The sequence below is a fragment of the Cervus elaphus genome, chromosome 13 (genome assembly GCF_910594005.1).
Source record: "Cervus elaphus chromosome 13, mCerEla1.1, whole genome shotgun sequence".
Classification (NCBI taxonomy): domain Eukaryota; kingdom Metazoa; phylum Chordata; class Mammalia; order Artiodactyla; family Cervidae; genus Cervus; species Cervus elaphus.
This window is the reverse complement of record NC_057827.1, coordinates 11,552,064-11,579,868: the sequence shown is the minus strand read 5'-3', so window position 1 is coordinate 11,579,868 and position 27,805 is coordinate 11,552,064. Positions and strand designations below refer to the sequence as shown.

Sequence of the window (27,805 nt, the reverse complement as noted above, 5' to 3'; positions counted from 1 at the left end):
TAAGAGATCTCTGTGACAACATTAAATGCACCAATATTTGCATTATAACGGTCCCAGGAGGAGAAGAGAGAGACAAAGGATCTGAGAAAATATTTGAAGAGATAATAGCTGAAAACTTCCCCAACATGGGAAAGGGTATAGTCAACCAAGTCCAGGAAGCACAGACAGTCCCAGGCAGGATAAACCCAAGGAGGAACACACCAAAACATAGTAATCAAACTGACAAAAATTAAAGACAAAGGTAAATTATTAAAAGTAACAAGGGAAAAAAGATAAGTAACATACAAGGGAAATCTCAAAATGCTGTCAGCCGATTTCTCAACAGAAACTCTATAAGCTAGAAGGGAATGGCATGACCTATTCCAATTGATGAAACAGAAGAACCTATAACCAAGAATATTCTACTCAGTTAGACTCTCATTCAGATTTGATGAAGAAATCAAGTTTTTTCCAGACAAGCAAAAGTTAAGAGAATTCAGCACCACTAAGCAAGTTTAACAACAAATGCTAAAGGAACTTCTCTATGCAGGAAACACAAGAGAAGGAAAAGATTTACAAAAATAAACCTAAAACAATTAGCAAAATGGTAACAGGATCATACATATCAATAAGTACCTTAAATGTAAATGGATTAAATTCACCAACCAAAAGATATAGACTGGCTGAGTGGATACAAAAGCAAGACTGTCTTAGTGGTCTACAAAAGACCCACCTCAGACCTATGGACACTTACAGACTGGAAGCAAGGGGATGGGAGAAGGTATTTCATGCAAATGGAAATCATAAGAAAATTGGAGTAGTGATACTCATATCAGACCAAATAGACTTTAAAACAAAGACTTTTATAAGAGACAAAGAAGGACATTACATAATGATAAAGAGTTCAATCCAAGAAGAAGATATAACAATTATAAATATATATAGACCCAACATAGAAGCACCTCAATATGTAAAGCAAATAATAACAAATATAAAGGGAGAAATTGTCAGTAACACAATAATAGTGGGGAACTTTTAATAGCCCACTTTCACAAATGTACATATCATCTAGACACAAAATCAACAAAGAAACAAAGTCTTTAAATGACACTTTAGATGGGTTGGGCTTAATTGATACTTATAGAGCATTCCATCCAAAAGCAGCAGACTACACATTCTTCTCAAGTGCACATGGAACACTCTCCAGGACTGAGCACATGCTGGGCCACAAGGCAAGCCTTGGTAAATTTAAGAAAATTGACATCATATCAAGCATCCCCAAGAAACACAAATATGTGACAACTAAACAATATGCTACTGAACAACCAGTGGATCACTGAAGAAATCAAGGAAGAAAAACTAGAGAGAAATAAGAACAAAAGCACATCAGTCCTAAACTTAAGGGATGCAGCAAAAGCAGGTCTAAGAGGGAAGTTTATAGCAATACAATCTTATCTCAAGAAACAAGAAAAAACTCAAATAAACAACCTAACCTTACACCTGAAACAACTAGAGAAGGAAGAACATACAAAACCCAAAGTTAGTAGAAGGAAGGAAATCATAAAAATCAGAGCAGAAATTAATGAAATAGAGACAAAGAAAACAATCACAAAGATCAATGAAAACTAAAAGCTGGTTCTTTGAAAAGATAAACAAAATTGATAAACCTTTAGCCAGGCTCATAAAGTAAAAAAGGGAGAGGACTCAAATCATTAAAATCAGAAATGAAAAAGGAAAAGTTACAACTGACTCCATAGAAACACCAAGGATCATAAGAGACTACTATGAACAACTGTGCCAATAAAATGGACAACCTGGAAAAAATGGACAAATTCTTAGAAAGGTAGTCTCCCTATACTGAACCAGGAAGAAATAGAAAATAGGAACAGACCAATCACAAGTGCTGAAATTGAAACTGTGACTAAAAACCTCCCCCCAAACAAAAGTCCAGGACCTAATGGCTTCACAGGAGAATTCTATCAAACATTTAAAGAAGAATTAACACTTATCCTTCTGAAACTTACAAAAATTCACAGAGGAAGGAAAACTTCCCAACTCATTTTATGATGTCACCATCACCCTGATACCAAAACCAGAGAAAGATACCACACAAAAAAGAAAATTACAAGCCAATATCACTGATAAACATAGATGCAAAAATCCTTGACTAAATACTACCTATCTGTATCCAACAATACATTAAAAAGATCATATGCCATGATCAAGTGGGATTCACTGCTGGGATGCAAGGATTCTTCAACATTTGCAAATCAATCAATGTGATACACCATATTAACAAACTGAAGAATAAAAGCCATATGATCATCTCAATAGAAGCAGAAAAAGCCTTTGACAAAATTCAGCTCTCATTTACGATAAAAACTCTCTAGAAAGTGGGCGTAGAGGGAACATAGAGAAGTGAAAGTCGTTCAGTTCTGTCCCATGCTTTGCGACTCCAAGAAGTGTAGCCTGCCAGACCCCTCTGTTTATGGAATGCTCCAGGCAAGAATACTAGAGAGGTAGCCATTCCCTTCTCCAGGGGATCTTCTAGACCCAGGAATCAAACCAGGGTCTTCCACATTGCAGGCAGATTCTTTACCAACTGAGCCACCGGGGAAACCCAAGAATACTGGAGTGTGTAGCCTATCCTTTCTCCAGGGGATCTTCCCAACCCAGGAATCAAACCAGGGTCTCCTGCATTGCAGGTGGATTCTTTACCAGCTAAGCTACCAGGGAAGCCGTCAACATAATAAAGGCTATATATGACAAATCTACAGCTAGCATCATACTTAACAGTGAAAAGCTGAAAGCATTCCCTCTAAGATCAGGATCAAGACAAGGATGTCCACTCCCACTTCTATTCAACATAGTTTTGGAAGTCCTAGTTACAACAATCAGAGAAGAAAAAGAAGGGGAATCCAAATCGGAAAAGAAGAAACTCTCACTGTTTATAGATGACATGATCCTATACATAGAAGATGCTAAGTTTTCCTACCAGAAAACTACTAAAACTCATCAGTGAATTTGGTAAAGTTGCATATTACAAAATTAATACACAGAAATCTGTAGCATTTCTATACACTAGAAATGAAAGAATAGGAAGAGAAATTCTAGAAGCAATTCCATTTATCATCACATCAAAAGGAATAAAATACCTAGAAATAAAACTACCTAAGAGACAAAAGACCCTCCAGAAACTGTAAGATGCTGATAAATTGAAGAAGACATAAACAGATGGTAAGATATGCCATGTTCATGAATTGGAAGAATCAATATTGTCAAAATGACTATAGTACCCAAGGCAATCTACAGATTCAATGCAATCCCTAGCAAATTACCAATGGCATTTTTCACAGAACTAGAACAAAAAAATCTCAGAACTTGTATGGAGACACAAAAGAGCCTGAATAGACAAAGCAATCTTGAAAAAGAAAAACAGAGCTAGAGGAAACAGGCTCCCTGACTTCAGACTATACTACAAAGCTACAGTCATCAAAACAGTACAGCAATGGCACAAAAATAGAAATATAGATCAATGGAGCAGGATAGAAAACCCAGAAATAAGCCCAGGCACCTATGGTCAATTGATCTATGACAAAGGAGGCAAGACTATACAAGGCTGGAAAGACAAGCTCTTCAACAAATGGTGTTGGGAAAACTGCACAGCAGCATGTAAAAAAAGTGAAATTAAATCATTCCTCAATTTCACACAGAAAATAAGCTCAAAATGGATTAAAAACCTAAATGTGACACCAGATATTATAAAACTCATAGAGGAAAACATAGGCAAAACACTCTCTGACATAAATCACAGCAATATCTTTTTCTATCCATCTCCCAGAATAATGGAAATAAAAGGAAAAATAAGCAAATGGGACCTACTTAAACTCAAAAGCTTTTTCACAGCAAAGGAAACAATAAACAACAAAAAGACAACCCACAGATTGGGAGAAAATATTTGAAAATAATGTGACCAATAAAGGATGTCTCCAAAGTTACAAATTGTTTACAATGCTTAATAGTATTAAAACAAACAATCCACTCAAAAAATGAGCAGAAGATCTGAATAGACATTTCTCCAAAGAGGACATACAGATGGTCAACAGGCACATGAAAAGATGTTTAACATTGCTAGTTATTAGAAAAATGCAAATCAAAACTACAATGAGATATTACCGCACATGGCTCAGAATGTGATCATTAAAAAATCCACACACACACACACACAAATGCTGGAGAGGGTGTGGAGAGAAGGGAAGCCTCCTGTTGGTGGGAATGTAAATCGATACAACCAGTAAGGGGAACAGCATGGAGGTTCCTTAAAACACTAAAAATAGAGCTACCATATTACCTTGCAATCCTACTCCTGGGCATATATCCAGAGAAAAACATGGCCCGAAAAGATGTATGCACCCCAGTGTTCGTTGGAGCACTGTTTACAATAACCAAGACATAGAAGCAACAGAAATGTCCATCAACAGAGGAATGGATAAAGAAGATATATACAATGGAATATTATGCAGCCATTAAAAAGAAAGAAAGAATGCATTTGCAGCAACGTGGATGAATGTACAGAGTGTCATACTGAATGAAGTCAGTCAGAGAAGGAGAAATATCATATGACATCTCTTATATGTGAAATCTAAAAAGAAATGACACGCATGAACTTTCTTACAAAACAGAAAGAGACTCACAGGCCTAGAAAACGAACTTACGGTTGCTGGGGGAAAGGGGTAGTTAGGGACTTTGGAAAGGTCATGTACACACTGAAATATTTAAAATGGATAACCAACAAAGACCTATTGTATGGCACATGGGACCCTGCTCAATGTTATGTGCCAGCCTGGATGTGAGGGGGCTTGGGGGAGAATGGGCACATGTTTGTAAGGCTGAGTCCCTTTGCTATTCACTTGAAACTACCACAATATTGTTAATCAGCTATACTCCAATACAAAATGTTTCTGGTGTTAAAGAAAAAAGAAAAAGAAATAGAAAACATACTGTTATTAGTAAGAAAATGCAAATAAAAACTATAGTGAGAATCACTTCACACACATCAGAGTGATTATAAACAAAAAGACAGACATTTAAAAGTGCTGGTGAAGATGTGGAGAAGTTGGAATCCTCACATAACACTGCTGGAATGTAAAATTGTTAATTCACTTTAAAAAGCAGTTGAGTGATTCTTCAAAAAGTTAAACATATAGTTTTCACATGACTCAGCAATTCTACTTCTAGGTATACACCCATGAGAACTAAAAGCACATGCACATAAAACCGTGTAAACATCTTCATGGCACTATTATTTATAACAGCTAAAAACTGAAAGTAGTATAAATGTTTATCAACTTTAGAGTGGATAAAACCAAACAATGTCCATACAATGGAATATTATTTAGTAATAAAAATGAGTGAGAATGGAACTGATTAAGATGGTGGAGTGAAACTGAAAATCACTCAGTCGTGTCTGACTCTTTGCTACCCAGTATTCTCCAGGCCAGATCCCTTCTCCAGGGGATCTTCCCAGGGATTGAACCCAGGTCCCCGCATTGCAGGCAGATTCTTTACCAGCTGAGCCACAAGGGGACACAAAACTCACCTCCACCCATAAATACATCAAAAATACATCTAAATGTGGATGATTCTGACTGAAAATTAACTGGAGACTGGCAAAAATACTCCTATATAAGCAAGCCTGTAAGAAAGATCCACACTGAATCAGGAAAGAAGAGAAGACATGAAATCAAGGCGGTACCCGTGCCCTTGAAAGGAGATTCAGAGGAAAAGGGAGACCACGTGAGTAGCAATCCTCCCTGGGGTGTTCATGGTTTGAGCAACAATATTGGGTGTCCCAGCCTTGGGGTCTGACACAGGGAAGGTAAGTCCCCACAGTTGGTTGGAGGACCGCTGGGACTAAGAGGAGGGCTGTGGGAAGCCTGAACTCCACTCACGAGGACGGGATGCCCACTTGCTCGCTCCCAAGGCACAGCAGAGGGAGCAGACTGAGGGCTGTGCAAGTGCCTGGCTGGTTTCCCACAACCAACCTGAGCTGAGTGAACATTCCAGTCTTGCTCTGGAGCCTAGCTGTGGTACACAGACTTGGCTTAGACCTGAAGAACCATCGAGAAGGATAGGGGCAGCCACTGTCTGTGCTGAAAAAGGAAGCTCATCAGAAAAGCCCCGTCTCTGTCTGCGGCTGGACCACCACAGCTCACACCCTGACACGTGCTGAGAGCCCACACAGGCCTGCCTGCTCTGTGGGGCATCCATCTTCACACTGCAACGGGGGTGGTAGAGGCTGTGGGGAGGGCCCAGCTGTCACAGACCAAGGACGCTTGGGCCTGAAGTGGCACGTGAGCACGGCCTCGGGCAGGCATTCCTGCTGCTCACACAGGCAGTTCATCAAACAGCACTCCAGATATCTGACCCCAGCTGGATGGCCACAGCCCTTGCCCTGACACGCCGAGTGACGGCACCAGCCCTTCTTGTTCCAGTGCAGCTCCCCTCTGGGGCAAGAGTGCCAGTGCTGGGAGGCAGGAGAGCAGACATCTGAAGGGAACTGAGGCAGCTTGGACCTGAGCCTCGAGGTTTCTGCTCCAGCAACTTAAGACCTTCTCCTGCCTTCAGTACGCTGGGGAAAGCCACTGAGCTGAGGGGAGGCCTCAGCTCACAGCTGGCTCTGACTCTAGCACTCCGTTTCTAGTCCAACCTCCTACCAAGATGAGAGCTGCCAGTTCACCCTGAGCGAAGACATGACTTCTGTTCATGCCAAATCCAGCTCTCCCAACAAAGCCACCAGGGACACGCAGACTGCAGAGGGATGCTCCCACATAAGGCCACCCCTTCAAGACTGAAATAGGTAACTGTTTCACCTAATTTCATAGAAACAGAGAAGTTAGATAAAATGAGAGGACAGGGGTATTCGTTATAATTGAAAGAGAAAGAGAAAATCCTTGCAAAAACTACAAGAGAAACAAATATAAACAGTTCACCAAATAAAGAATCTGAAGCATTGGTAATGTTAGGTAGGAAGTTAGACAAGAGCGACAAGAGGGTGGCCTGGCTGAAAGAGATGCAGGCTGATCTCTAAAACCATCCCAGACACACCCAGGAGAGCTCACAGATATGCTACAAAAATAACCATAGAGACTTTTCCAACTCCTGCACATGTGCCCTAGGCACACAGTGGATACAAAATAAGCACAGGGGCTTCTCCAAGTAATCTTAGGCAACAAGGAACCCATTAAGGGTTTATAAAAACTCTATATTTGATTATAACAGATGTAAACTGAATTGTGGGAAGACATAAACAACACAGACTGCTGTTATATAACTTACAATTGTTAATCAGCCTTGAGCACATGCCCACTTGCACTCCGTTTCATTGATTGGTTACAGGTACAAGCCCTATTTTGCACAGGGCATAGCCAAAAGGAAGAGTCTGGAAGTAAAAAAACAAGGAAGCCAAGAGAGAAAAAAAGATTTCTTTGGGGCCAGCCTCTTCCCATGTCTTGGGAGTGTCTGTCTAACAGAATATCTGTCTGCTTGAGCTGAACTGAGATGTTAACTTGTGTGTTGTTTTAACCCTTTAAGTTTGTTGTTCCAAATTTTTGTTGCAACAAGGCAAGAACTGAGGAACAGAAATAAACTGACCTGGTAGTAATGAGAACTATAACTGAATAAAGAATAGATGAACACATGAGAATTTTAACAAGGAACAAAAAAATATTTTAAAAACCCATCAGAACTGAAGAGTACAATAACTGAAATGAAAGACACGCTAGAAGGAATTAAGAGACTGCATGATACAGAAGAAAGTGCAAGTGATCTGGAAGAAAGGATAAAGTAAACCACCCAATCAAAAGAGCAAAAATAACAACAGATTCATAAAATGAGAAAAATTTAAGGGATCTTTGGGATAATAATCATGCTACCAATGTTCCCATTACAGGGTTCCCAGAAGGAGAAGAGAGAGAGAAGCGGATTGAACATTTATTTAATGAAATTATAGCTGGAAACTTTCCAAACCTGAAGGAAACAGATATCCAAATACAGGAAGCACAGAGGGTGACAAACAAGATGAACCCAAATAGACTGATACCAAGAAATGAACCACATGGACCACAGCCATGAGCCATGCCGTGTAGGGCCACCCAAGATGGACAGGTCATGGTGGAGAGTTCTCACAAAACATGGTCCACAGGACAAGGGAATGGCAAACCACTTCAGTATCCTTGCCGTGAGAACCCCATGAACAGCATGAAAAGGCAAAAAGATAGGACACTGAAAGATGAACTCCCCAGTTGATGGGTGCCCAATATGCTACTGGAGATCAGTGAAGAAATAACTCCAGAAAGAATGAAGAGATGGAGCCAAAGCAAAAACAACACCCAGGTGTGGATGTGATTGGTGATGGAAGTAAAGTCTGATGCTGTAAAGAGCAGTATTGCATAGGAACCTGGAATGTTAGGTCCATGAATCAAGGTAAATTGGAAGTGGTCAAACAGGACATGGCAAGAGTAAAAATAGACATTTTAGGAGTCAGCAAACTAAAATGGACTGGAATGGGTGAATTTAACTCAGATGACCATTATATATACTACTGTGGGCAAGAATCCCTTAAAAGAAATGAAGTAGCCATCATAGAGTCCAAAATGCAGTCCAAAAATGTCCGAAAAGTCCGAAACGCAGTCTAACAAAAGAGTTCAAAAAGTTTGAAATGCAGTATTTGGGTGCAATCTCAAAAATGACAGAAGGATCTTTGTTTGTTTCTAAGGCAAACCATTCAATATAACAGTAATCCAAGTCTATGCCCTGACCAGTAATGCTGAAGAAGCTGCAGTTGAATGGTTCTATGAAGACCTACAAGACCTTCTTGAACTAACACCCAAAAAAGATATCCTTTTCATTATAGGGGACTGGAATGCAAAAGTAGGAAGTCAAGAAATACTTTGAGTAATAGGCAAATTTGGCCTTGAAGTACAGAATGAAGCAGGGCAAAGGCTTATAGAGTTTTGATAAGAGAATGCACTGGTCATAGCAAACATCCTCTTCCAACAATACAAGAGAAGACTCTACACATGGACATCACCAGATGGTCAATACCAAAATCAGACTGATTATACTTTTTGCAGCCAAAGATGGAGAAGCTCTATACAGTCAGCAAAAACAAGAATGGGAGCCGACTGTGACTCCGATCATGAACTCCTTATTGCCAAATTCAGACTTAAATTGAAGAAAGCAGGGAAAACCACTGAACAATTCAGGTATGACCTAAATTAAATCCCTTATGATTATACAGTGGAAGTGACAACTAGATGCAAGGGATTAGATCTGACAGACAGAGTGCCTGAAGAACTATGGATGGAGGTTTCTGACATTGTACAGGAGGTAGTGATCAAGACCATCCCCAAGAAAGGAAAAATGGTTGTCTGAGGAGGCCTTACAAATAGCTATGAAAACAAGAGAAGCGAAAGGCAAAGGAGAAAAGGAAAGATATACCCATTTGAATGCAGAGTTCCAAAGAATAGCAAGGAGAGATAAGAAAGCCTTCCTCAGTGATCAATGCAAAGAAATAGAGGAAAACAATAGAATGGGAAAGACTAGAGATCTCTGCAGGAAAATTAAAGATACCAAGAGAATTTTTCATGCAAAGATAAGCACAATAAAGGACAGAAACAGTATGGACCTAACAGAAGCAGAAGATGTGATGAAGAGGTGGCAAGAATACACAGAAGAACTATACAAAAAAGATCTTCACAACCCAGATAATCACGATGGTGTGATCCCTCACCTAGAGCCAGACATCCTGGAATGCAAAGTCAAGTGGGCCTTAGTAAGCATCACTACAAACAAAGCTGGCGGAGGTGATGGAATTCCAGTTGAGCTATTTCAAATCCTGAGTCCAGGACATTAGTTCCCTTCCTCTATCTGGGCCAGTCATCTTATCTGACTCGGACACGATTGACGTGACTTAGCAGCAGCAGCATCTTGTCCATAGTAGGGGCATTTGACCTGGACAAAGGATATCTCCCAGATTTTAACTTCTTCATTTGAAAATTATGGACTTCTAAGGCTTCTGGAAGACAGTGAACTCCTCCTCGGTTTAGTCAAGCCTTATATTCCCATGCATTTAATTGCAAACACTAAATATCAGTTGTAATTTCTCTTTAGTATATGAGGACTTAAAGTCCAAGAGAAACTAAAACCTGGGTCATCTGAGACAAGATAATGGTGGAAGACTGCCCTAAGCCAGAGGCTGGGAAACCTACCTGCCTTCATTCTAAATCTCCTCCAAAGCACTGCTCTCTCAGCCACCAAGCTCATCCTTGAAGCTGAGGGTCACCATCCCTTGACTGATGCTGTGAAAGTGCTGCACTCATTACGTAAACACATTTGGAAAACTCAGCAGTGGCCACAGGACTGGAAAAGGTCAGTTTTCATTCCAATCCCAAGGAAAGGCAATGCCAAAGAATGCTCAAACTACCGCACAATTGCACTCATCTGACATGCTAGCAAAGTAATGCCAAAATTCTCCAAGCCACGTTTCAATAGTACATGAACCATGAACTTTCAGATGTTCAAGCTGGATTTGGAAAAGGCAGAGAAACCAGAGATCAAACTGTCAACATCTGTAGGATCATGGAAAAAGCAAGAGAGTTCCAGAAAAACATCAACTTCTGCTTATTCACTATGACAAAGACTTTGACTGTGTGGATCACAAGAAACTGTGGAAAATTCTTAAAGAGATGGGAATACCAGACCACCTGACCTGCTTCCTGAGAAATCTGTATACAGGTCAAGAAGCAACAGTTAGAACTAGACATGTAACAACAGACTGGTTCCAAATCGGGAAAAGGAGTACATTAAGGCTGTATATTGTCACCCTGCTTATTTAACTCATATGCAGAGTACATTATGAGAAATGCTGGGCTGGAGGAAGCCAAAGCTGGAATCAAGATTGCCAGGAGAAATATCAATAACTTCAGATATGCAGATGACACCACAATTATGGCTGAAAGCAAAAAAGAACTAAAGAGACTTTTGATGAAAGTGAAAGAGGAGAGTGAAAAAGTTGGCTTAAAGCTGAACATTAAGAAAACTAAGATCATGGCATTTGGTCCCATCACTTCATGGCAAATATAAGGGGAAATAGGGAAACAGTGTCAGACTTCATTTTGGGGGGCTCCAAAATCACTGCAGATGGTGACTGCAGCCATGAAATTAAAAGATGCTTGTTCCTTGAAAGAAAAGTTATGACCAACCTAAGCAGCATATTAAAAAGCAGAGACATTACTTTGCCAACAAAGATCCATCTAGTCAAAGGTATGGTTTTTCCAGTAGTCATGTATGGATGTGAGAGTTGGACTATAAAGAAAGCTGAGTGCCAAAGAATTGATGCTTTTGACCTGCGGTGCTGGAGAAAACTCTTGAGAGTCCCTTGGACTGCAAGGAGATCCAACCTGTCCATCCTAAAGGAAATCAGTCCTGAATATTCATTGGAAAGACTGATGCTGAAGCTGAAACTCCAATACTTTGGCCATCTGATGTGAAGAACTGACTCACTGTAAAAGACCCTGATGCTGGGAAAGATTGAAGGTGGGAGGAGAAAGGGACGACAGAGGATGAGATGGTTGGATGGCATCACCGACTCAATGGGCATATTTTTGAATAAACTCCGGGAGTTGGTGATAGACAGGGAGACCTGGCGTGCTGCAGTCCACGGGGTTGCAAAGAGTCAGACACAACTGAGTGACTGAACTGAACTGAAGAAATATTATGACTAAAATGGCAAAATTTAAAGAAAGAATATTAAAGGCAGCAGGAAAAAAACAAAGAGTCATATACAGGGGAACCCTCCATGAGATTATCACTTAATTTTTCTAAAGAAACTTTGCAGGCCAGAAGGAAGTGGTGTCATATGCTCAAAGTGCTGAAAGGAAAAAATTCTGTATCCTAGGATACTCTATTCAGTAAGACTAGCATTTGGAATTGAAGGAGAGATAAAGAACTTCTAAGAGAAGCAAAAACTAAAAAAATTTATCAATACTAAAGCTATCCTCTTAAAAGAAATGTACCAAGATCTTCTTTAGGTGGAAAAGAAAATGTTACAACAAGAAGTAAGAAACTAAAGTCAGAATCACTCAGTCCTGTCCAATTGTTTGTGACCCCATGGTCTGTAGCTCGCCAGGCTCCTTTGTCTATGGAATTCTCTAGGCAAGAATACTGGAGTGGATAACCACTCCCTTCTCCTGGGGATCTTCCCAAACCAGGGATTCAAACTTGGTCTCCTGCATTGCAGGCAGATTCTTTACCGACTGAGCCACCAGGGAAGCCCAAGAATCTATAGGAAAGGAAAAGTGCCACTAGTTGAATACCAACCACTTAAATAAGGTAGTATGAAAATCAAGAGGAAAATTGCAAAATCAACTACAATGATAATAATCAGTAAAAGGATAAAAATGAAGATGTAAAATATGACATCAAAAGTAAAAATTCTCAAGTGGATGGAGAGTAAAAAATGTAGATCTTGTAGAATGCATTTGAACTTAAAGGACTAGCTTAAAAAAAATATGGATATAGTTATAGGTTAATACATATAGGTAACTGCAAATAAAAACCTATAGTAGATACACAAAAACTAGAGAGGAATACAAGTGTACCACTAAAGAAAATCATCAAACTACAAAGGAAGTAATAAAAAAAAAAGAAAAAGAAGAAATAAACAGAGAACTACAAACAACTGGAAAATAATTAATAAAATAGAAATAAGTACATACCTATCAATGATTATTTGAAATGTCAATGGACTAAATGCTCCGATCACAAGACATAGGGTGGCTGATGATAACAAAACAAGATTCATCTATATGCTGCTTATAAGAGACTAAGTCGAGAGCAAAAGACACACACAGACTGAAAGCGAGCAAATGGAAAAAGTTACTTCATGCAAATAGAAATCACAGGAGAGTGGAGACAGTAAAACTCATATCAGATGAAATAGATTTAAAAACAAAGTCTATAAAAAAGATAAAGAATGGCATCAGATAATGATAAAGTGAAAAGTAAAAAAAGAGGATATCACACTTCTTAACATATATGCGTCCAACTCAGAAGCGCCTAAATATATAAAGCAAATATTAAATGACATCAAGGGAGAAATTGACAATAATACAATAATAGGAGGGGATTTTAACACCCCACATACACCAATGGACAGATTATCCAGACAGAAAATCACCAGGGCAACAGTGGTCTTAAATAACACAACAGACAAGTTGATTTTTACAGATATCTAACAGGATGTTCATGTGTGCATGTTCAGTTGCTCAATCGAGTACAACTCTTTGTGATCCCATGGACTGTAAGCTGTGTGGCTCCTCTGTCCATGGAATTTTCCAAGCAAGAATACTGAATTGGGTTGTCATTTCCTAACTTCAGGGGATCTTCCTGACTCAGGGATCAAACTCACATCTTCTTCATCTCCTGTAGTGGCAGGTGGATTCTTTACCACTGAGCCACCTGGGAAGCCCCATCTACAGGCCATTCCAACCTCAAACAGCAGAATACACATTCTTTTCAAGTGTGCATGAAATGTCCTCTGAGATGATCATAAACTAGGCCACAAAACAAGTTTCCACAAATTTAAAATGATAGAAACTATATCAAGCATTTCCCTGATCACAATGGTATGAAACTATAAATTGTTATAGGAAGAACAATGGGGAAAGCACAGGCCTGTGGAGGTCAAACAACACACTACTAAAACTCCCGCCTCTCTTATGTGTACTGCATTGGCGGGGGGTGCTTTACCACTAGAGCCTCCTGGGAAGCCTAGTCACTAGCAGTGATATTGAATTTGTAATAAAAAAAATCCCAAGAAACCAAAGTCCAGGACTGAGTGGTTTCACAGGGGAATTCTGCCAAACATATAAAAAAGAGCTAATACCCATTCTTCTCAAACTATACCAAAAAATTTAGGGGGGCAGAACACTCCCAAATTCATTCCTTGAGGCTGCCATTACCTTTGTACCAAACTAGACAAGGATAATACAAAAAAGGAAAATGACAAGCCAATATTTCTGATGAAAATAGATCTAAAAAGCCATAACAAAATATTAGCAAGCCAAATTCAACAATATATAAAAAGTATCATATACCATGATCAAGTGAGATTTATTCCAGGGATGTAAGGATGGTTCAATAATTAGAAATCAATCAATATACCACATTAATAAAAGAAAGGATAAAAATCACAGAACAATCTCATAGAGAGAGAAAAAAGCATTTGACACAATTCAACATTCTTTCATGGTAAAAACTCTCATCAAGGTTTTTATAGAGTTATCATATCTCAACATAATGAGGCCATTTATGACAAACTCACAGCTAACATACTCATTGGGGAAAAACTCAAAGTATTTCCTATAAAATTAACAAGACAAAGATGTTCACTCTAACCACCTCTATGTAACATAGTATCAGAAGCTCTAGGCACACCAATCAGAGAGGAAAAAAAAATAAAAGGCATCTAAATTGGAAGGGAAGAAGTAAAACTGTCACTATTTTCAGATGACATGATACTATACATAGACAACACTTTTTAGTGTCCACCAAAAGAACTAATAAATGAATTCAGCAAAGTTGCATGATACAAGATTAATATACAGAAATCTGTTGTTTTTCTATATACTTATAATGAACTATCAGAAGGAGAAAGAAAATAATTCCACTTAAAATTGCATCAAAAAGAATAAAATACAAAAGAATTAAATTAACCAAAATGGTAAAAGACCTAAACTCTGAAAACTATAAAACAACGATGTAGGAAATGAAAAGATATCGTGTGTTCTTGGATTCAAGGAATTGATAAGGTTAAAATGTCCATACTACCCAAAGCAATCTCCACATTTAATGTAACATCCATCAAAATACCCATGAAATTTTTCACAGAATTAGAATAAATAATCCTGAAATATATATGGAACAACAAAAGATCCTAAATTGCCCAAGTAATCTTGAGAAAAGAAGAACCAGGCTAGAGGTATCACACTTCCTGATGTCAGACTACTACAAAGCTACAGTAATCAAAACAGCATTGTACTGGCAAAAAAAGAATAGAGAGCTCCCAAAATAAACCCACACACTTATGGTCAGTTCACTGACAACAAAGGAGGCAAGACTATACAATGGAGAAAAGACAGTCTTTTCAATAAGTGGTATTGGGGAAACTGGACAACTATGTGTAGAAAATGAGATTAGAACATGTCCTCACATTACACACAAAAATAAACTTATAATGAATTAAAGATCTAAATGTAATACCTGAAACCATAAAACTTCTCAATTAAAGAAAACTTAGGCAGAATGCTCTTTGATGTAAATTGTAGCAATATTTTTTTTGATCTGTCTCCTCAAGTAAAAGAAATAAAAGCAAAAATAAACAAATGAACCTAATTAAACTTGAAAGCTTTTGCACAGCAGAGACAACCACTGACAAAATGAAAGATGAGCTACAGAATGGGAGAAAACATTTGCAAATGATATGGTCAACAAGAGGTAACTATCTGAAATATATAATCAGCTCACATAACTCAGTATCAAAAAACAAACAACCCAACTGAAAATGAGCATAAGAACTGAATAGACATTTTTCCAAAGAAGACATACAGGCACATGAAAGGATGCACAACACTGTTAATCTTTAGAAAAATGCATATCAAATACACAAGGAGATATCACCTTACACCTGTCAGAATGACTATCATCAGAAAGACCACAAATAACAAATGCTGGTGGGGATGTGGAGGAAAAGGAATCTTATATACTATCGGTGAGAATGTAAATTTGTGCAGCTACTATGAAAAGCAGTATGGAGGGTCCTCAAAAGACTAAAAATAGAACTACCATATGATCCAACAATAATTCCATTTATATATCTGAAGAAAACAGAACAAAATATACATGCACCCAATGTTCATAGCAGCATTATTTACAATAACCAAGATTTGGAAGCAACCATTAACAGATGAATACATAAAAAATTATGTTGTATGTATACACACAATGGATTATTACTCAGTCATAAAAAATAACAGAACTCAGCCACTTGCAACAACAAGGATGGACCTAGAGGTTATTATGCTGAGTAAAATAAGTCAAACAAAGACAAATACCATGCTATCACCTACATGTGGAATCTAAAAGATAAAAGAATTGCACAAATACAACAAAACAGAAACGGACTTAAAAATATAGAGAACAAACCAGTGGTTACCAGTGCAGAGGGGAAAGCGGGGAGGAGTGAGATACGGGTATGGGGTTAAGAGAGATAAACTACTATGTATCAAACAAGCAACAAGGATATATTGTACAGCACAGAAAAATAAAGCCATTATTTTATAATAACTTTAAATGGAGTATAATCTATAAAAATCCTGAATTGCTATGTTGTATACTTGAAAACTAATATTCTAAATCAACTATACTTCAATAAAAAAACAAAAGGAATGAGGACCAACACACACGACAACATGGTTAAGTCTCAAAAACCTTCTGCTGAGTGAAAGAAGCCAAATGCAAAGCATCACATATTGTGTGATTCCATCTGTATTAAATGTCCAGAAAAGGCAAGTCTATAGAGACAGAACATTTATTGATTGCCTGGGCTGGGGGTAAGAATGAGGAGTGCTTGCAAATGGGCATGAGGTATCTTTTTACAGTGATGGACATTTTTCTACAATTGGAATGTGGTGCTAGCTATACAACTCTGTAAAATTTTCTTTAAAAAAATCAGTTATATCCTTAGAGTGAGTTTTATAGCATGTAAATGATACCTTACTGTTAAAAAATAGATATGAAATCACCATGCCTTTTTATATGCCATTCTGACTTTTAACAATAAATCTTCTAACTACAAGACTTTTATAAGATAGGGCAGGCAGCCCTGATCCATAAAAACAATATGACAGAGGTTCCCAAAAGTTTGAAAACCAATCTTAATATTCAGGCTCTACACATAAATGAGTCACATGGCATTAGTGCCTGACACCTAATAGGCCTCAATAAATGTTTACTGGACAGAAAATTAAACCATCTTTACAGTATGACTTTCCCCCAAACATATCATCCACTTGATAGATGAAATGCAGTTGATTAGGGCCTTTTTTCCTTAAGAAAACTTCCATGAAACACCAACATCTGCAGGGAAAAAGTTGTCTTAGGTAGTCAGAATCATTTATTAGGCTATGATGAGGTAAGATACTAATTCTTATGTGCTACAGACCCACTTGATTTAGTAGTGGGTGTAGATGGAAGTGGGGAGTGGGAATGCCTGATCCAGAGTCTCTCAAGAGACCTAGGTTGGCCAAGGTTTAACTGTACATCAACAGGAGTCATGGCAGAGTAACAGAGATGGAAAAACTGTGCATGGGCTTTTCACTATCATCGCCCATACATGACCCAACTCACATGCACTAACATTTCATTTGCTCCCTAACTGCAAAGAGGGCTACATACCCAGGGAAGTAAATGGAATACTTGGTGAACATTGCAGTCTGCCGCATCTGCCATCAAGGGGCCTTGTCTCAGGATTCTTTTCCACAGCTAGAGACAACCTCCTTCTCCATCTAACTGATTAAGAACCACTAATCAAGAATTTAAGATTGATGACCTTCAGATTCTTTGAAGCAAATTCTGAAGCAGGAGACAAACATTCTGCTTGGTATCGCTGAAGCACTTTGCTTTTTGGAGAGGAGGTGGTCCTTGATTCACTTTTTTTTTTTTGCTCACTACTGGAAGGATATCATCTGGTACATGGTAGCAGTTCATGGAGTATATGGAATTGAATTTTGTCTCAGAGAAACAGGTCAGGTGAAAGCCTACAGTCTGAGTACAAATATCTCCCATCTTCCCATGGTATTCTTCAGTCACAACTTTTATTTGGTTGACATTCCCTCAGTTCAGTTAAATAGAACCAAGAAACGCAGGTAAATTCTGAGGGAAAAGGAGCAAAAACTGATGCAATGTAAACAATCACTTTTACTGTTTTATAGCACCACAACTATCACCTCATCTATAAATAATATCTTGTTATAAATTATACATAATAATAAATAATGTAAAAATTTATATTAGTAGTGCTAAACAAAAAATAAGATCAATGAAAGAAAGAAATGCATCAAGATTTATGTTATTCAACCATGTGATGGTATTTGGAGAAAATGTCTCATGAGGCTGCTACCAATCTATATTCCATTATTTATAGTATTAATATTTTAGCCCCTTAGCTTCTGGTCTCTGTTCTTGAAATGTCATTCTTATCTTTTTCAAAATTACCTTTAAAATCCAGGACCAAACTCCTTAATTCTGGCAATTTTGACTTTCTGTGTAACATTCTCATGCTTTTTTCTTTTTTGAAAATTAAAACAAGATCCCCAAATGAAACTTCTGTTGCCTCAGAGTTAATTATTCTTTATGCTGCACATATTTGCTCACAACTCAAACACTACCTGGGATGCTATTTCTTTTCTGACTGAAATTTCTACAAAATTTCTACTGAAATTTTGCCCATTGCTCAAGCCCCAAATGGGTCTTAACCCCACCGTGAAATTCTCCCTGAATATTTCTGCTCTACTGGCCTAAGCACCTGAAGAACGTATGGTCTGCAACAGTCATCTATGCCCCAAGAACTATCCAGAAGTCTTCATTAAACTTTTTGAGTCTCCTTCTCCCAGGTAGATAGAGTATGAGCTTCTTTAGAGACTGTATTTCATTATTTTATATCCCCATATATGGATTAATAGAGGACACTCTTTGTTTATTGCATACCTAGTCTTGAGTTAGGCCTTTTAGAGGAATAAATGTGCCAGTAGGTATATTTATTAGCTGAATTAATGTTTGAAGAATCATTAAGTTTCTATATTTTGGAATTTTACATTGGGCTGGATTTTTTTTAAATGCTGCTATTCCAAATTAAGCTTTAATATACATCATCCTCATTTATCAGTATTTCCAGAATTTATATTTTAGTTTTAGTGAAAATATCATTCTTGAAAATATAAATGCTGGACTTGGTTTTTGAGAATTTATCCTTACATTCATCACCTTCTGATTCTATTTCATATACCAAAATTATGTTTTCCCTTGTCATTAGCAGATTTATCCCTAGATCTCCAAATCTACATTTATACACAAAACTTGGGTCCAAAGATGATATCTTTTAACAGCTGGATTGCCTATTATGCTAGGTATGACAATATACAAACAAAAATATCTATTTCCTCTAATAATTACAATAACATTATTAAGTGTTCCTCTAAATCTCTATTAATGCAATAATAAACCACAGATTCTTGGAGTATAAAATAATCTTTAGTAAATTTTATTACCTTGTTCCCTTTACCATTCCAAAATCCATTGCTAATCTGCGAATAATGTTCTTTATAAAAGAAAAACACCCTCTGAAAAACTTTCCTCCTGCCATTCCTGCATTATGCCAGCAGTTTATTTGCTTTTCCTTTGATATCTACGCCTTTAAAACTAGCAAAAGGAAAAAATCAGAAAAGTTTAACTCTCACATCTCTCAGTGTCGTAAAATCCTTTGTCAATTACCCTGTGTGCTTGAGAGTTGTCCGTTTCTTTTTCGATCGAATTACACAGTTGTCTCCGCAGCCTGATTTACCAGTTTGATCCACGCTGTACTGGTTTTATCAGTTTGGTGATTCTTTTTACAGATTGAGCACCATGATAAAAATCTAAAGTTGGGCAATTCCAGGCTAAACTGGAGCAGTCTTTTCCCGTAAAGCGACCTGGTACCACACTAAATTCCAGGGAGAATGAATGATAGATTATGCACCAATAGGGAGTGGAGAAGAGTATTTTGTCTAAGTTTGCAAACCAATCCTTGGGAGCCAGAGGTAGGAATTTTAAAACGGGGGTTGGTCTTTTCCTTGGAATTTTCTTAAAGTGGTATCACTGCCCGTTGATGTTAAAGTTTACCAAAGACTGCCAAATTACTGGTTTGGATTAGAGGATTCCTCTCGCCCCCCTTGCTTTGAGTGAGGCAAAATGTGAAACTGGCACTTGACAAATTCAGACAACTTTTAAGAGTGTCCATAGGATAATATGGGCTTCCGAGGTGGCCCAGTGGTAAAGATCTGCCTGCGATTCTGAAAACGCAGGTTCGATCACTATGTGGGGAAATGGCAACACACTTCAGTATTCTTGCCTGGAAAATTCCATGGACAGAGGAGCCTGGCCGGCTATAGTGGGTGGGGTGGCAGAGTTCGACACCAGTGAGCAGGGCACACATAGGATAATATACTAATACAAAGAATCACATGGCTACTTTTGTGTCAGTTCAGAAGTTATTTTGCCATAGGTCTTATTTTTACTTAATGTAAGTCTGCTTTGCAGGTTATCTCTAACAGTAACTAAGTAAACCAATATAAATCTATAGTCAAGATTGCTTGACAATGAACCAGTAGTTTAATCAGCATCAAGCTTTTCAAAGAATAAATAACATTAGTTTCTTGAGAGGAAGTTTTTTTAAAAACTTCATTTCAGAAGAAACGTCACACTAACAAGCAAGGAACTTTAAAAAGTATTTTTTTTACTGTTTCCTAACAATGCTTGGATTTTTCTTTTTTTTTTCCTTTTTACCAGCATGAAAGAGTCTTCCTTTTATGACTCTTTCTGCTGACACGGGAATATTATTAAATATTTATTGATAGACTATTCAGTCATGCTAGGAACTGCCAGAGTACTTTACTTACTAAGTTGTTAGTGTCCTTTTAACGATCGTTTCTCGCAGCACACTTCAAGTATTTCAAGAGCAGAGACTAGGTTACTGCCTCAAGTTTGGAACGAACTTGCCAGCGCGCAGTGACTTCTTTTTATACTGTGCTTTAAGAAGCTTACTACTTGATCACTAACCTTGGCCACATTACAGAAAACCACCGGGTCTCAGTTTTTCATCCGTCAAACGAGTATAATAATAGTATCTATGTCATGGGATTGCCATGAGTTAAGTGAGATAACCTGTGTACAGATCTTAGAACGTTGCGTGGTACACACTGGGTGTTATTCTTAATTTCTCAACGTATGTATTGAATAGGAGGACGAGTGCGTCAGTAAACGTAGGAACGAAAGAACTGATAAGTTACTGACGGTCCCTGAGGCCGGAGCCAGCTAAACCACCCTCTCAAAACTGAGCGCTAAACTCCCTCTCAACAGTAACCCCTGAGGCCAGAGCCGGAAGCAAGGACCGAGTCGGAGGCGGGGCCAATCGCAGAGAAGCCGCAGTTTTGACCAATAGGCACGCCGCTTGGAAAACGAGCATCTCGCTCGACCTATCGTAAGACTGCGACCACAGGGGCGTGTTATCGCGAGCTTCCTCTCCCGGGCTCGCTCCTCCCCCAAACCTCTGAAGAGAGGGTCCCGCCCCGCCCCGCCCCCTTTCGCTCGCGTCCCGCCCAGTCGCCGCCGGCGCCCCGCCCCGCCTGCCGAGCCCGGGCTAGCCGTCCGGCGCCCCTCAGCTCGGGAGCGCTGGCTCCGCCGGCGGAGGTGAGTGTGGTGCTTCGGTGCTTCGGTGCTTCGGGTGCCTCACGTAGCAGTGCCCTCTGGCCCGGCCCCTGGCCAAGCAGGCCGAGCCTGGCAGAGGCGTCGGGCCGCAGCAAGTGGACCCCGGCCCGAGCGGGCCCACCCGGGCCTCGGGTAGCCACTGCCGCCGGGCCCTCCTAGCCCTAGGTGGTCGCAGAATCCCTTCACTGGGTCTGTGAAATCCTTTCTACTAGTCTCGCTGCTTCCAAAGTCTAACGGCGAGAGTGCTTGGTTAACTCGGCAAAATGGCATGTGTTTTGCCTGACTTCTTCTAGTCTTCTCAGTACTGAGAAAATAACCTTAACAAACGCTTTTAATGTACGATTTTAATCCTCTAATCTCCAGTATTAGGAAGTTGGAGTGGGTATTCCACCGAGTTAAGTACGGAAGTCAATCGAAGGTACTCCTTTCCCTTTAAAACACACCTGCTTAAAAATGTGTGGAATTTTCTTAAGGTGGAAAGGTTTGTTTGCTTTAAACAGTAATAGAGTGGATTGGTGTTTACCTGTCAGAAAACTCTTATGCAGATGCAGTTGTATACAGCTAATATTAAGTGTATCATTTGCTTTTAATTGTAGATAAGAGGTACTGAAGGGAGTATGTGTGAGAAAATTATCCTGTACTACCAATGAATGCATTTGGAACACCATTACCATTATATATTATTGACAGCTTTCAGATTTCATTTGTGTAGACTTCATCTGCCAAACTGCATTTTAACAGTGTAATGACGTTTTTAAAGCAGTCAATCCCAACCATCTCTGCAGGATTAGAAGGAGAGCCATCAGGTTATGCTGTATTCTCTTACTGGATCTAACCATCAAGGAGTGTGGGCTGTGCCTTGTGGTCTTAAATTCCGTTTAAATAGTAATAGGAAGAAACACGGGTCCTGCTGAAGTTCATGAAAGGCTACAGTGTAGACCAATGCACAGGCTTTGAAGTCGTTCAGTTGGGTTGGAATTCTGAGGAGTTGCTCTCTGAGAAAACTCAGTTTCCTCATCTATAAAACAGGCTAAATAACATATCGCAATGCAGAGTTTTAAAGATTGAGACATCAAAGCACAAAGAAAACACTCAGCCTATAGTATCTACAAGTATGTAAGTATGACCTTAGATCAGAGATGAAAAAAAAGTCTACCTTGCAGTGTTACTCACATGCCCTACTTTCAGCAGCTCATCAGCTGTTTGAGGGCCTGCTTTGCGCTAGAAGCAGGTATACAAATGTGAAGAAAACAGCGGGATCTCTGCCCTCAGGAACTCATGGTACAGTCTCTGGGCTAGATTGATAATAGATACATCAATAAATATAGAGATAATAAACAGTGGAGAGTTCTACAAAGAAAGAGGAAGAGAGAGTACTTTATTTGGGATGGAGATGTGATTTTACATTGAAACCTGAAGGGTGTTGAGACAGTGTTTTCAAGGCTCAGAGGAGAGCAGCAAGTGATGTGAGGAGTGCAGAACTCAGAAGCACTAGAAAAGCCCAGGACTGGTGAAAAACTAGGAAGGGTGCTGCCAGGCTGAAGGAGTGGGTGGGACCAGGTTGTGAAGAGCCCTCAATACCTGGTAAGTTTGATTTTTCTAAATAAACTTTTGAAGGGTTTTTTTTTTTTTTCTTAAGAATTCGTGTGACTAGGGAGTGAGTTTACCTGAGAAAGAGAGGGAGACACAATTGGATTTACTCTTTTAAAAGCTCCCTGCTAAGTGATTAATGTGTTACAGAATGACTAAACACAGGGAGACCAGTAAAATATATGGCCAGGCAGGAGATGACTGGTTTTCTATTTTGGCAGATGGAGAAATGTGGATTGAATTGAGGTGTATTTTGGAGATGGAAACCATAGGCCTTGTGATGGATTGGAGGTGGTGGGTGGAATCATTCTTGACTTCAGGCTTTCCTGGTGTTTGGAACAACTGGGAGAGAATTGGATAGGTGATGAAAATAAAAAAACTCTTATTTGAATGTGTTAAGTTTGAGGTGTTTCTGAGACAGCTAAACTGCTTCCAGTTTACCATTTAAGTGAATAATTACCCAGAAAACTTCCCTTTCCAAATAACAATCATCAACGTTTTTTCTAGCCTCATTCTCCTTGCTTCATAGGGAGAGAATTAAGATGTGGAGAGATTATCTTGTTTAGAGTCATGTAATATGTCTCATAAAAATAGGTAAGTGAGTAGCTAGTATAAAAATGGGAAGGTATTGGACTCTCATGCTCCATTGGGGAGATTATTGAGTACTCCATATTCTCTTCCCTTTTATATAAAATAGCAGGTACTTTCCTATTAGGAATTAGAGTTTGGAAATAATAGAATATAAACAAAAAGTTACAAAACACTGCTTATTGAAAGATTATGTTACTACGTTTGTGCTAATTTGGTGTCAATTCTCAGTGAAAATTTTTCTTAAGAAAAAACATTTTCTTTGAAAGGTGTTTTCCTTTGGAGAGTTTGAGGAAGGGTAAGTAAACGAGAGCAGAATCTTTGAACAAAGCTCAACTTGTTTTTATTTTATTTTATTTTTATTTTTTTTTTTTTTTATTTTTTTAGGTCAGCAAATGCCCGGAAGAAAAGCAACCTCAGAATTCAGGGCTTCTCTCTGTGAATTTCTTCTCCATTTTCCTTTTCTTCATCTTCTTTTTAAAACCTATTTGGCTGCGTCAGATCTTAGTTGTGGCACACGAGAGCTTCACCACGTCACGTGGGACCTTTTCGCTGTGGCAGGCAGGCTCAGTGGCTCCACAGCATGTGGGATCTTACTTCCCTAACCAGGGCTCGAACCTGCCCCCCTGGCATTGCAAGGCAGATTCTCAACCACTAGGCCACGAGGGAAGTTCCCTCAACTTGTTTTTAGTGTTTTAGCATTTCCTTAGTATCTTGTAGAATCCTGTTGGTCTGTGTGTGCAAAGACTTCAGTCTGGACATCCTTCCCCACCCAAAGAAAAAAAAAATCCTTTATTCCCTTATGAGCTGCTTGACCTTGGGTAGATTATTGTAGCTCTGAGCTTGTTTCTTTTTGTGGTGATTGTGAAGTTTGTTTCTGCCCTGTGTCTAATTGATAAGATGGCAAATCTTATTTCTCTTCCTACCCATGTCAGTTTAGAGCTAGAAGGGAATTTAATCTGTTCTGGGTTCTGGCCCTTACCAATAAATTGCTGTCTCCATTTTATATGTTAGGCAGCTGAAGCCCAGAGAGGTTGTAATAGAAAAGTACAGAATTCTTATTTCCTAGGGCAGTATTTCTTCTTTCATTGAAATAATAAAGTAAAACTATGTTCCCAGGCCTGTTTCTTTGCTACTTCTGATAATCTGCAAAGCTAAGAAGAAAGAAAAGAGGATGAGGAGAAAAGAAAGAAAATATTACAATATAGAACAGTATTTAGATAGTAAGAAGTGCAGAAAATGAAGCTGTAAATGATCTAGTCATAGTTTATATAGATTTAAGTATTTTAAAAATATTTTAAGTTAAAGACAAAATGAGGTAGGAGGGAAGGAAATGGCTTTGCTGTGTCTGATTTTTAAGCTCTTTCTTCAGTTATGTGTTATGAAACTGGTCTCTGTTCTCTTAGATAGGGATTCCTATCTCAATTTCAAGAACTATTTTTTCAAATAGGACTATCCTACTAAGTAGTAAATATTGTTTAAATAGAGTACTTTTTAAAATTAAATAGTTATTCATTTTAATCTTTTAAATATGTATGAAAATTTAGTTGCTATGAAATGAAAATGTAGGAATTGATGTATAACTCTCTTTTTAATGTCTGCAAATAGCTATATATGCTAACTGGCAGCTTTTGTTACCAGTATTATAATTTTCAGGTTTTTTTGTTCTCTTTAGAAATGGACCAATTTTGACAAGATGTAGTACTGCAGCGTGCCTGATGGAATATGTTCAGCCATGGCATCCGAACTTTGTAAGACGATCTCTGTGGCAAGGCTGGAAAAGCACAAGAATTTGTTCTTAAATTACAGGAATCTGCAGCATTTCCCGTTGGAGTTACTGAAAGATGAGGGACTACAGTACTTGGAGAGACTCTACATGAAAAGGAACTCCCTTACAACCTTGGTACAGTATTACATTACATTTTTTAAAAGTTATTTATAATGTAGTCCTGATCAAGATATGTTTTATGTTTCTTAAGATATCCAGAGCCAAGATGTATATCCCCTCTTATTGTATAAACATGTGATAAAAGTACATATACAGTGGGTTCTCCTTAGGTGGAAATTCACTATCCAATTCGTGCAGTTACAAAGTTGCAGGAGTCGTATAGGAAAGCAAGATATTCACTGATATACCACTGAGTCCCACAGGCTACTACATATAAGAGAGATAACCAACTAGGACTTACTATATAGCACAGGGAACTCTACTCAATATTCTGTGAAAACCTATCTGAGAAAAGAATCTGAAGAAGAATGAATATATATGTGTGCACAGCCAGATCACTTTGCTATACCTGAAACTAATGCAACATTGTGAGTGAACTATACTACAATAAAATTAAAATAAATCAGTCCCCATTCAGAAACCCCTCTGAAATTAGTCTGTGTGTCTCTCCGGGCCTGTGCTTTCTTTGTGTGTTAAGATTTCTAGATGACTATGGATGTTACAGTATCCAACAGACCAGTTAAAAAGTAAAGAAGAGGAAGGCCAACAAGGATGACTCTGATTTAGAGGTGTTTAAAAAGATAATGATTTGAAATAAATATGAAAATTTTATTTTCATATTTAGCATGTGTAGCAACTTAGCACACACAAAATATAAAATATGAAAATTAGCATTAGAGGAGGCTTGATATGTTTTGAGTATTTTGAAAAATTCCAAAACCAAAGAATCTCCATGATTGCACTGTGAAAATCAAATGACTTTGAGCTATCATCTAATTTATTGGGGAAATTTTTGCCACAAAAGCCAACATTTTATGATATTAAAAAAACTAAAATATTTTTCAAGAGAATGTCTCTGTCAAACTTTTTATTCCCACTATTTACCATGATATTTGGTCTCTGTTTTAAATGAATTTGCTTTATGTGGACTTTTCTGATTATCATTGAACCTCATTTAAGTTTTTCACGTTGAATTCTAGTTCTTATTCATATTAGATGATTTATGAAGTCTTGTTGTTTCTTTGTGAATGGACCCATTCTTCCTTCCCTTCCCTTAAAGTATCTGAATATCTGAAAATATACCTTACTGGCTTCATATATATGGAGTGTTTTTCTGGAAAAGTTTTATTTAATCTGTGTAAAATACCTACAGTGTGTAGAAAGCATTATAAATTTTGCTTATTTTTGCTGTGTCTGAAAGTAAATGTAAATATATCTTTCATTTTTAGTCTTTGGCATATTGGTGTGTGGGGCTTCCCAAGTGGCACTAGTAGTAAAGAAACTGCTTGCCAGTGCAGGAGACATATGTGATGCAGGTTCAATCCCTGGGTCAGGAAGATCCCCTGGAGGAGGGCATGGCAACCCACTCAAGTATTCTTGCCTCGAGAATCCCATGGGATTGCAAAGAGTTGGACATGACTGTAGCAACTTAGCACACACATGTATTGATGTATATGCTATTTTGCATGCCTAGTTAGATTTTTTCAAATTAAATTTTTCACTTTTCAAACCTTAATAATCTATATAAAATCATATTAATAGTTTTTGCAAGATCATCATTCCATAAAGTGAAACCATATTTATGTAGTGTTTTTTTACCCCCTGTAGAGAAGGAGTGGTATAAGAAATAATTTGTCAAGAATTATAGCCCAGGTGTTCTTATGTTTGTTGTTAATGTACAAATAAAAGGTTGTGAGTGTATTACGTCTCAAACAGTCATAGTCTACAGCAGTAGAAATAATTGACCTTTGCTTATAAAACTAACAATAAACTTCTGGATTTGTGGCCATTCCTTGCCTGAATTTTTCTGTTTATGAAAAATTTAAATATCTACTATGTAATTTTAACTGATATAATGGCTTCCAAACATACATTTCAAGTTCATTATTTGCCACCTTGTTTGTTGAAGATTAAATTGTTGCATATGTTTATAATGATAGGTGTATGTATTTTATTTTAATGGTTTCTCTTAGCTGGAACATTTGATTCATGTGTATCAAAGAGCTTTTTCAACTGTGAAGTGCCATACAGATATCAGTATGTGAGAATGGTAGCAACCATGCCATTCCCTGACTATGCTGAGCATAAGACAGCTTATTTATCCAGTATAGTCTGAGA

General features: G+C 38.2%; 2 protein-coding genes across 9 annotated transcripts in view; one reads left to right on the top strand and one right to left on the bottom strand.

Moving 5' to 3' along the window:
* The window catches only part of TTC23 (tetratricopeptide repeat domain 23), a 143,911-nt gene extending 123,136 nt beyond the window's left edge, over window positions 1–20,775 (bottom strand). Inside the window, exons 1-2 of one of the 7 annotated variants that reach the window (XM_043922532.1) lie at window positions 19,557–19,803; window positions 17,497–17,973 (exon numbers count right to left, since the gene is read on the bottom strand). The gene's annotated coding sequence lies outside the window, so the exon portion shown is untranslated. The other 6 variants (XM_043922533.1, XM_043922534.1, XM_043922537.1 and 3 more) reach the window with 6 other exon arrangements.
* A 659-nt stretch (window positions 20,776–21,434) lies between these two features.
* Window positions 21,435–27,805, top strand: part of LRRC28 (leucine rich repeat containing 28) — a 197,904-nt gene continuing 191,533 nt past the window's right edge. For both annotated transcript variants that reach the window (XM_043921649.1, XM_043921648.1), the window contains exons 1-2: window positions 21,435–21,543; window positions 25,415–25,642. In XM_043921649.1, the coding sequence (XP_043777584.1) occupies window positions 25,475–25,642 (168 nt within the window). In that variant the 5' untranslated portion in view covers window positions 21,435–21,543; window positions 25,415–25,474. The remainder of the gene's footprint in view (window positions 21,544–25,414; window positions 25,643–27,805) is intronic.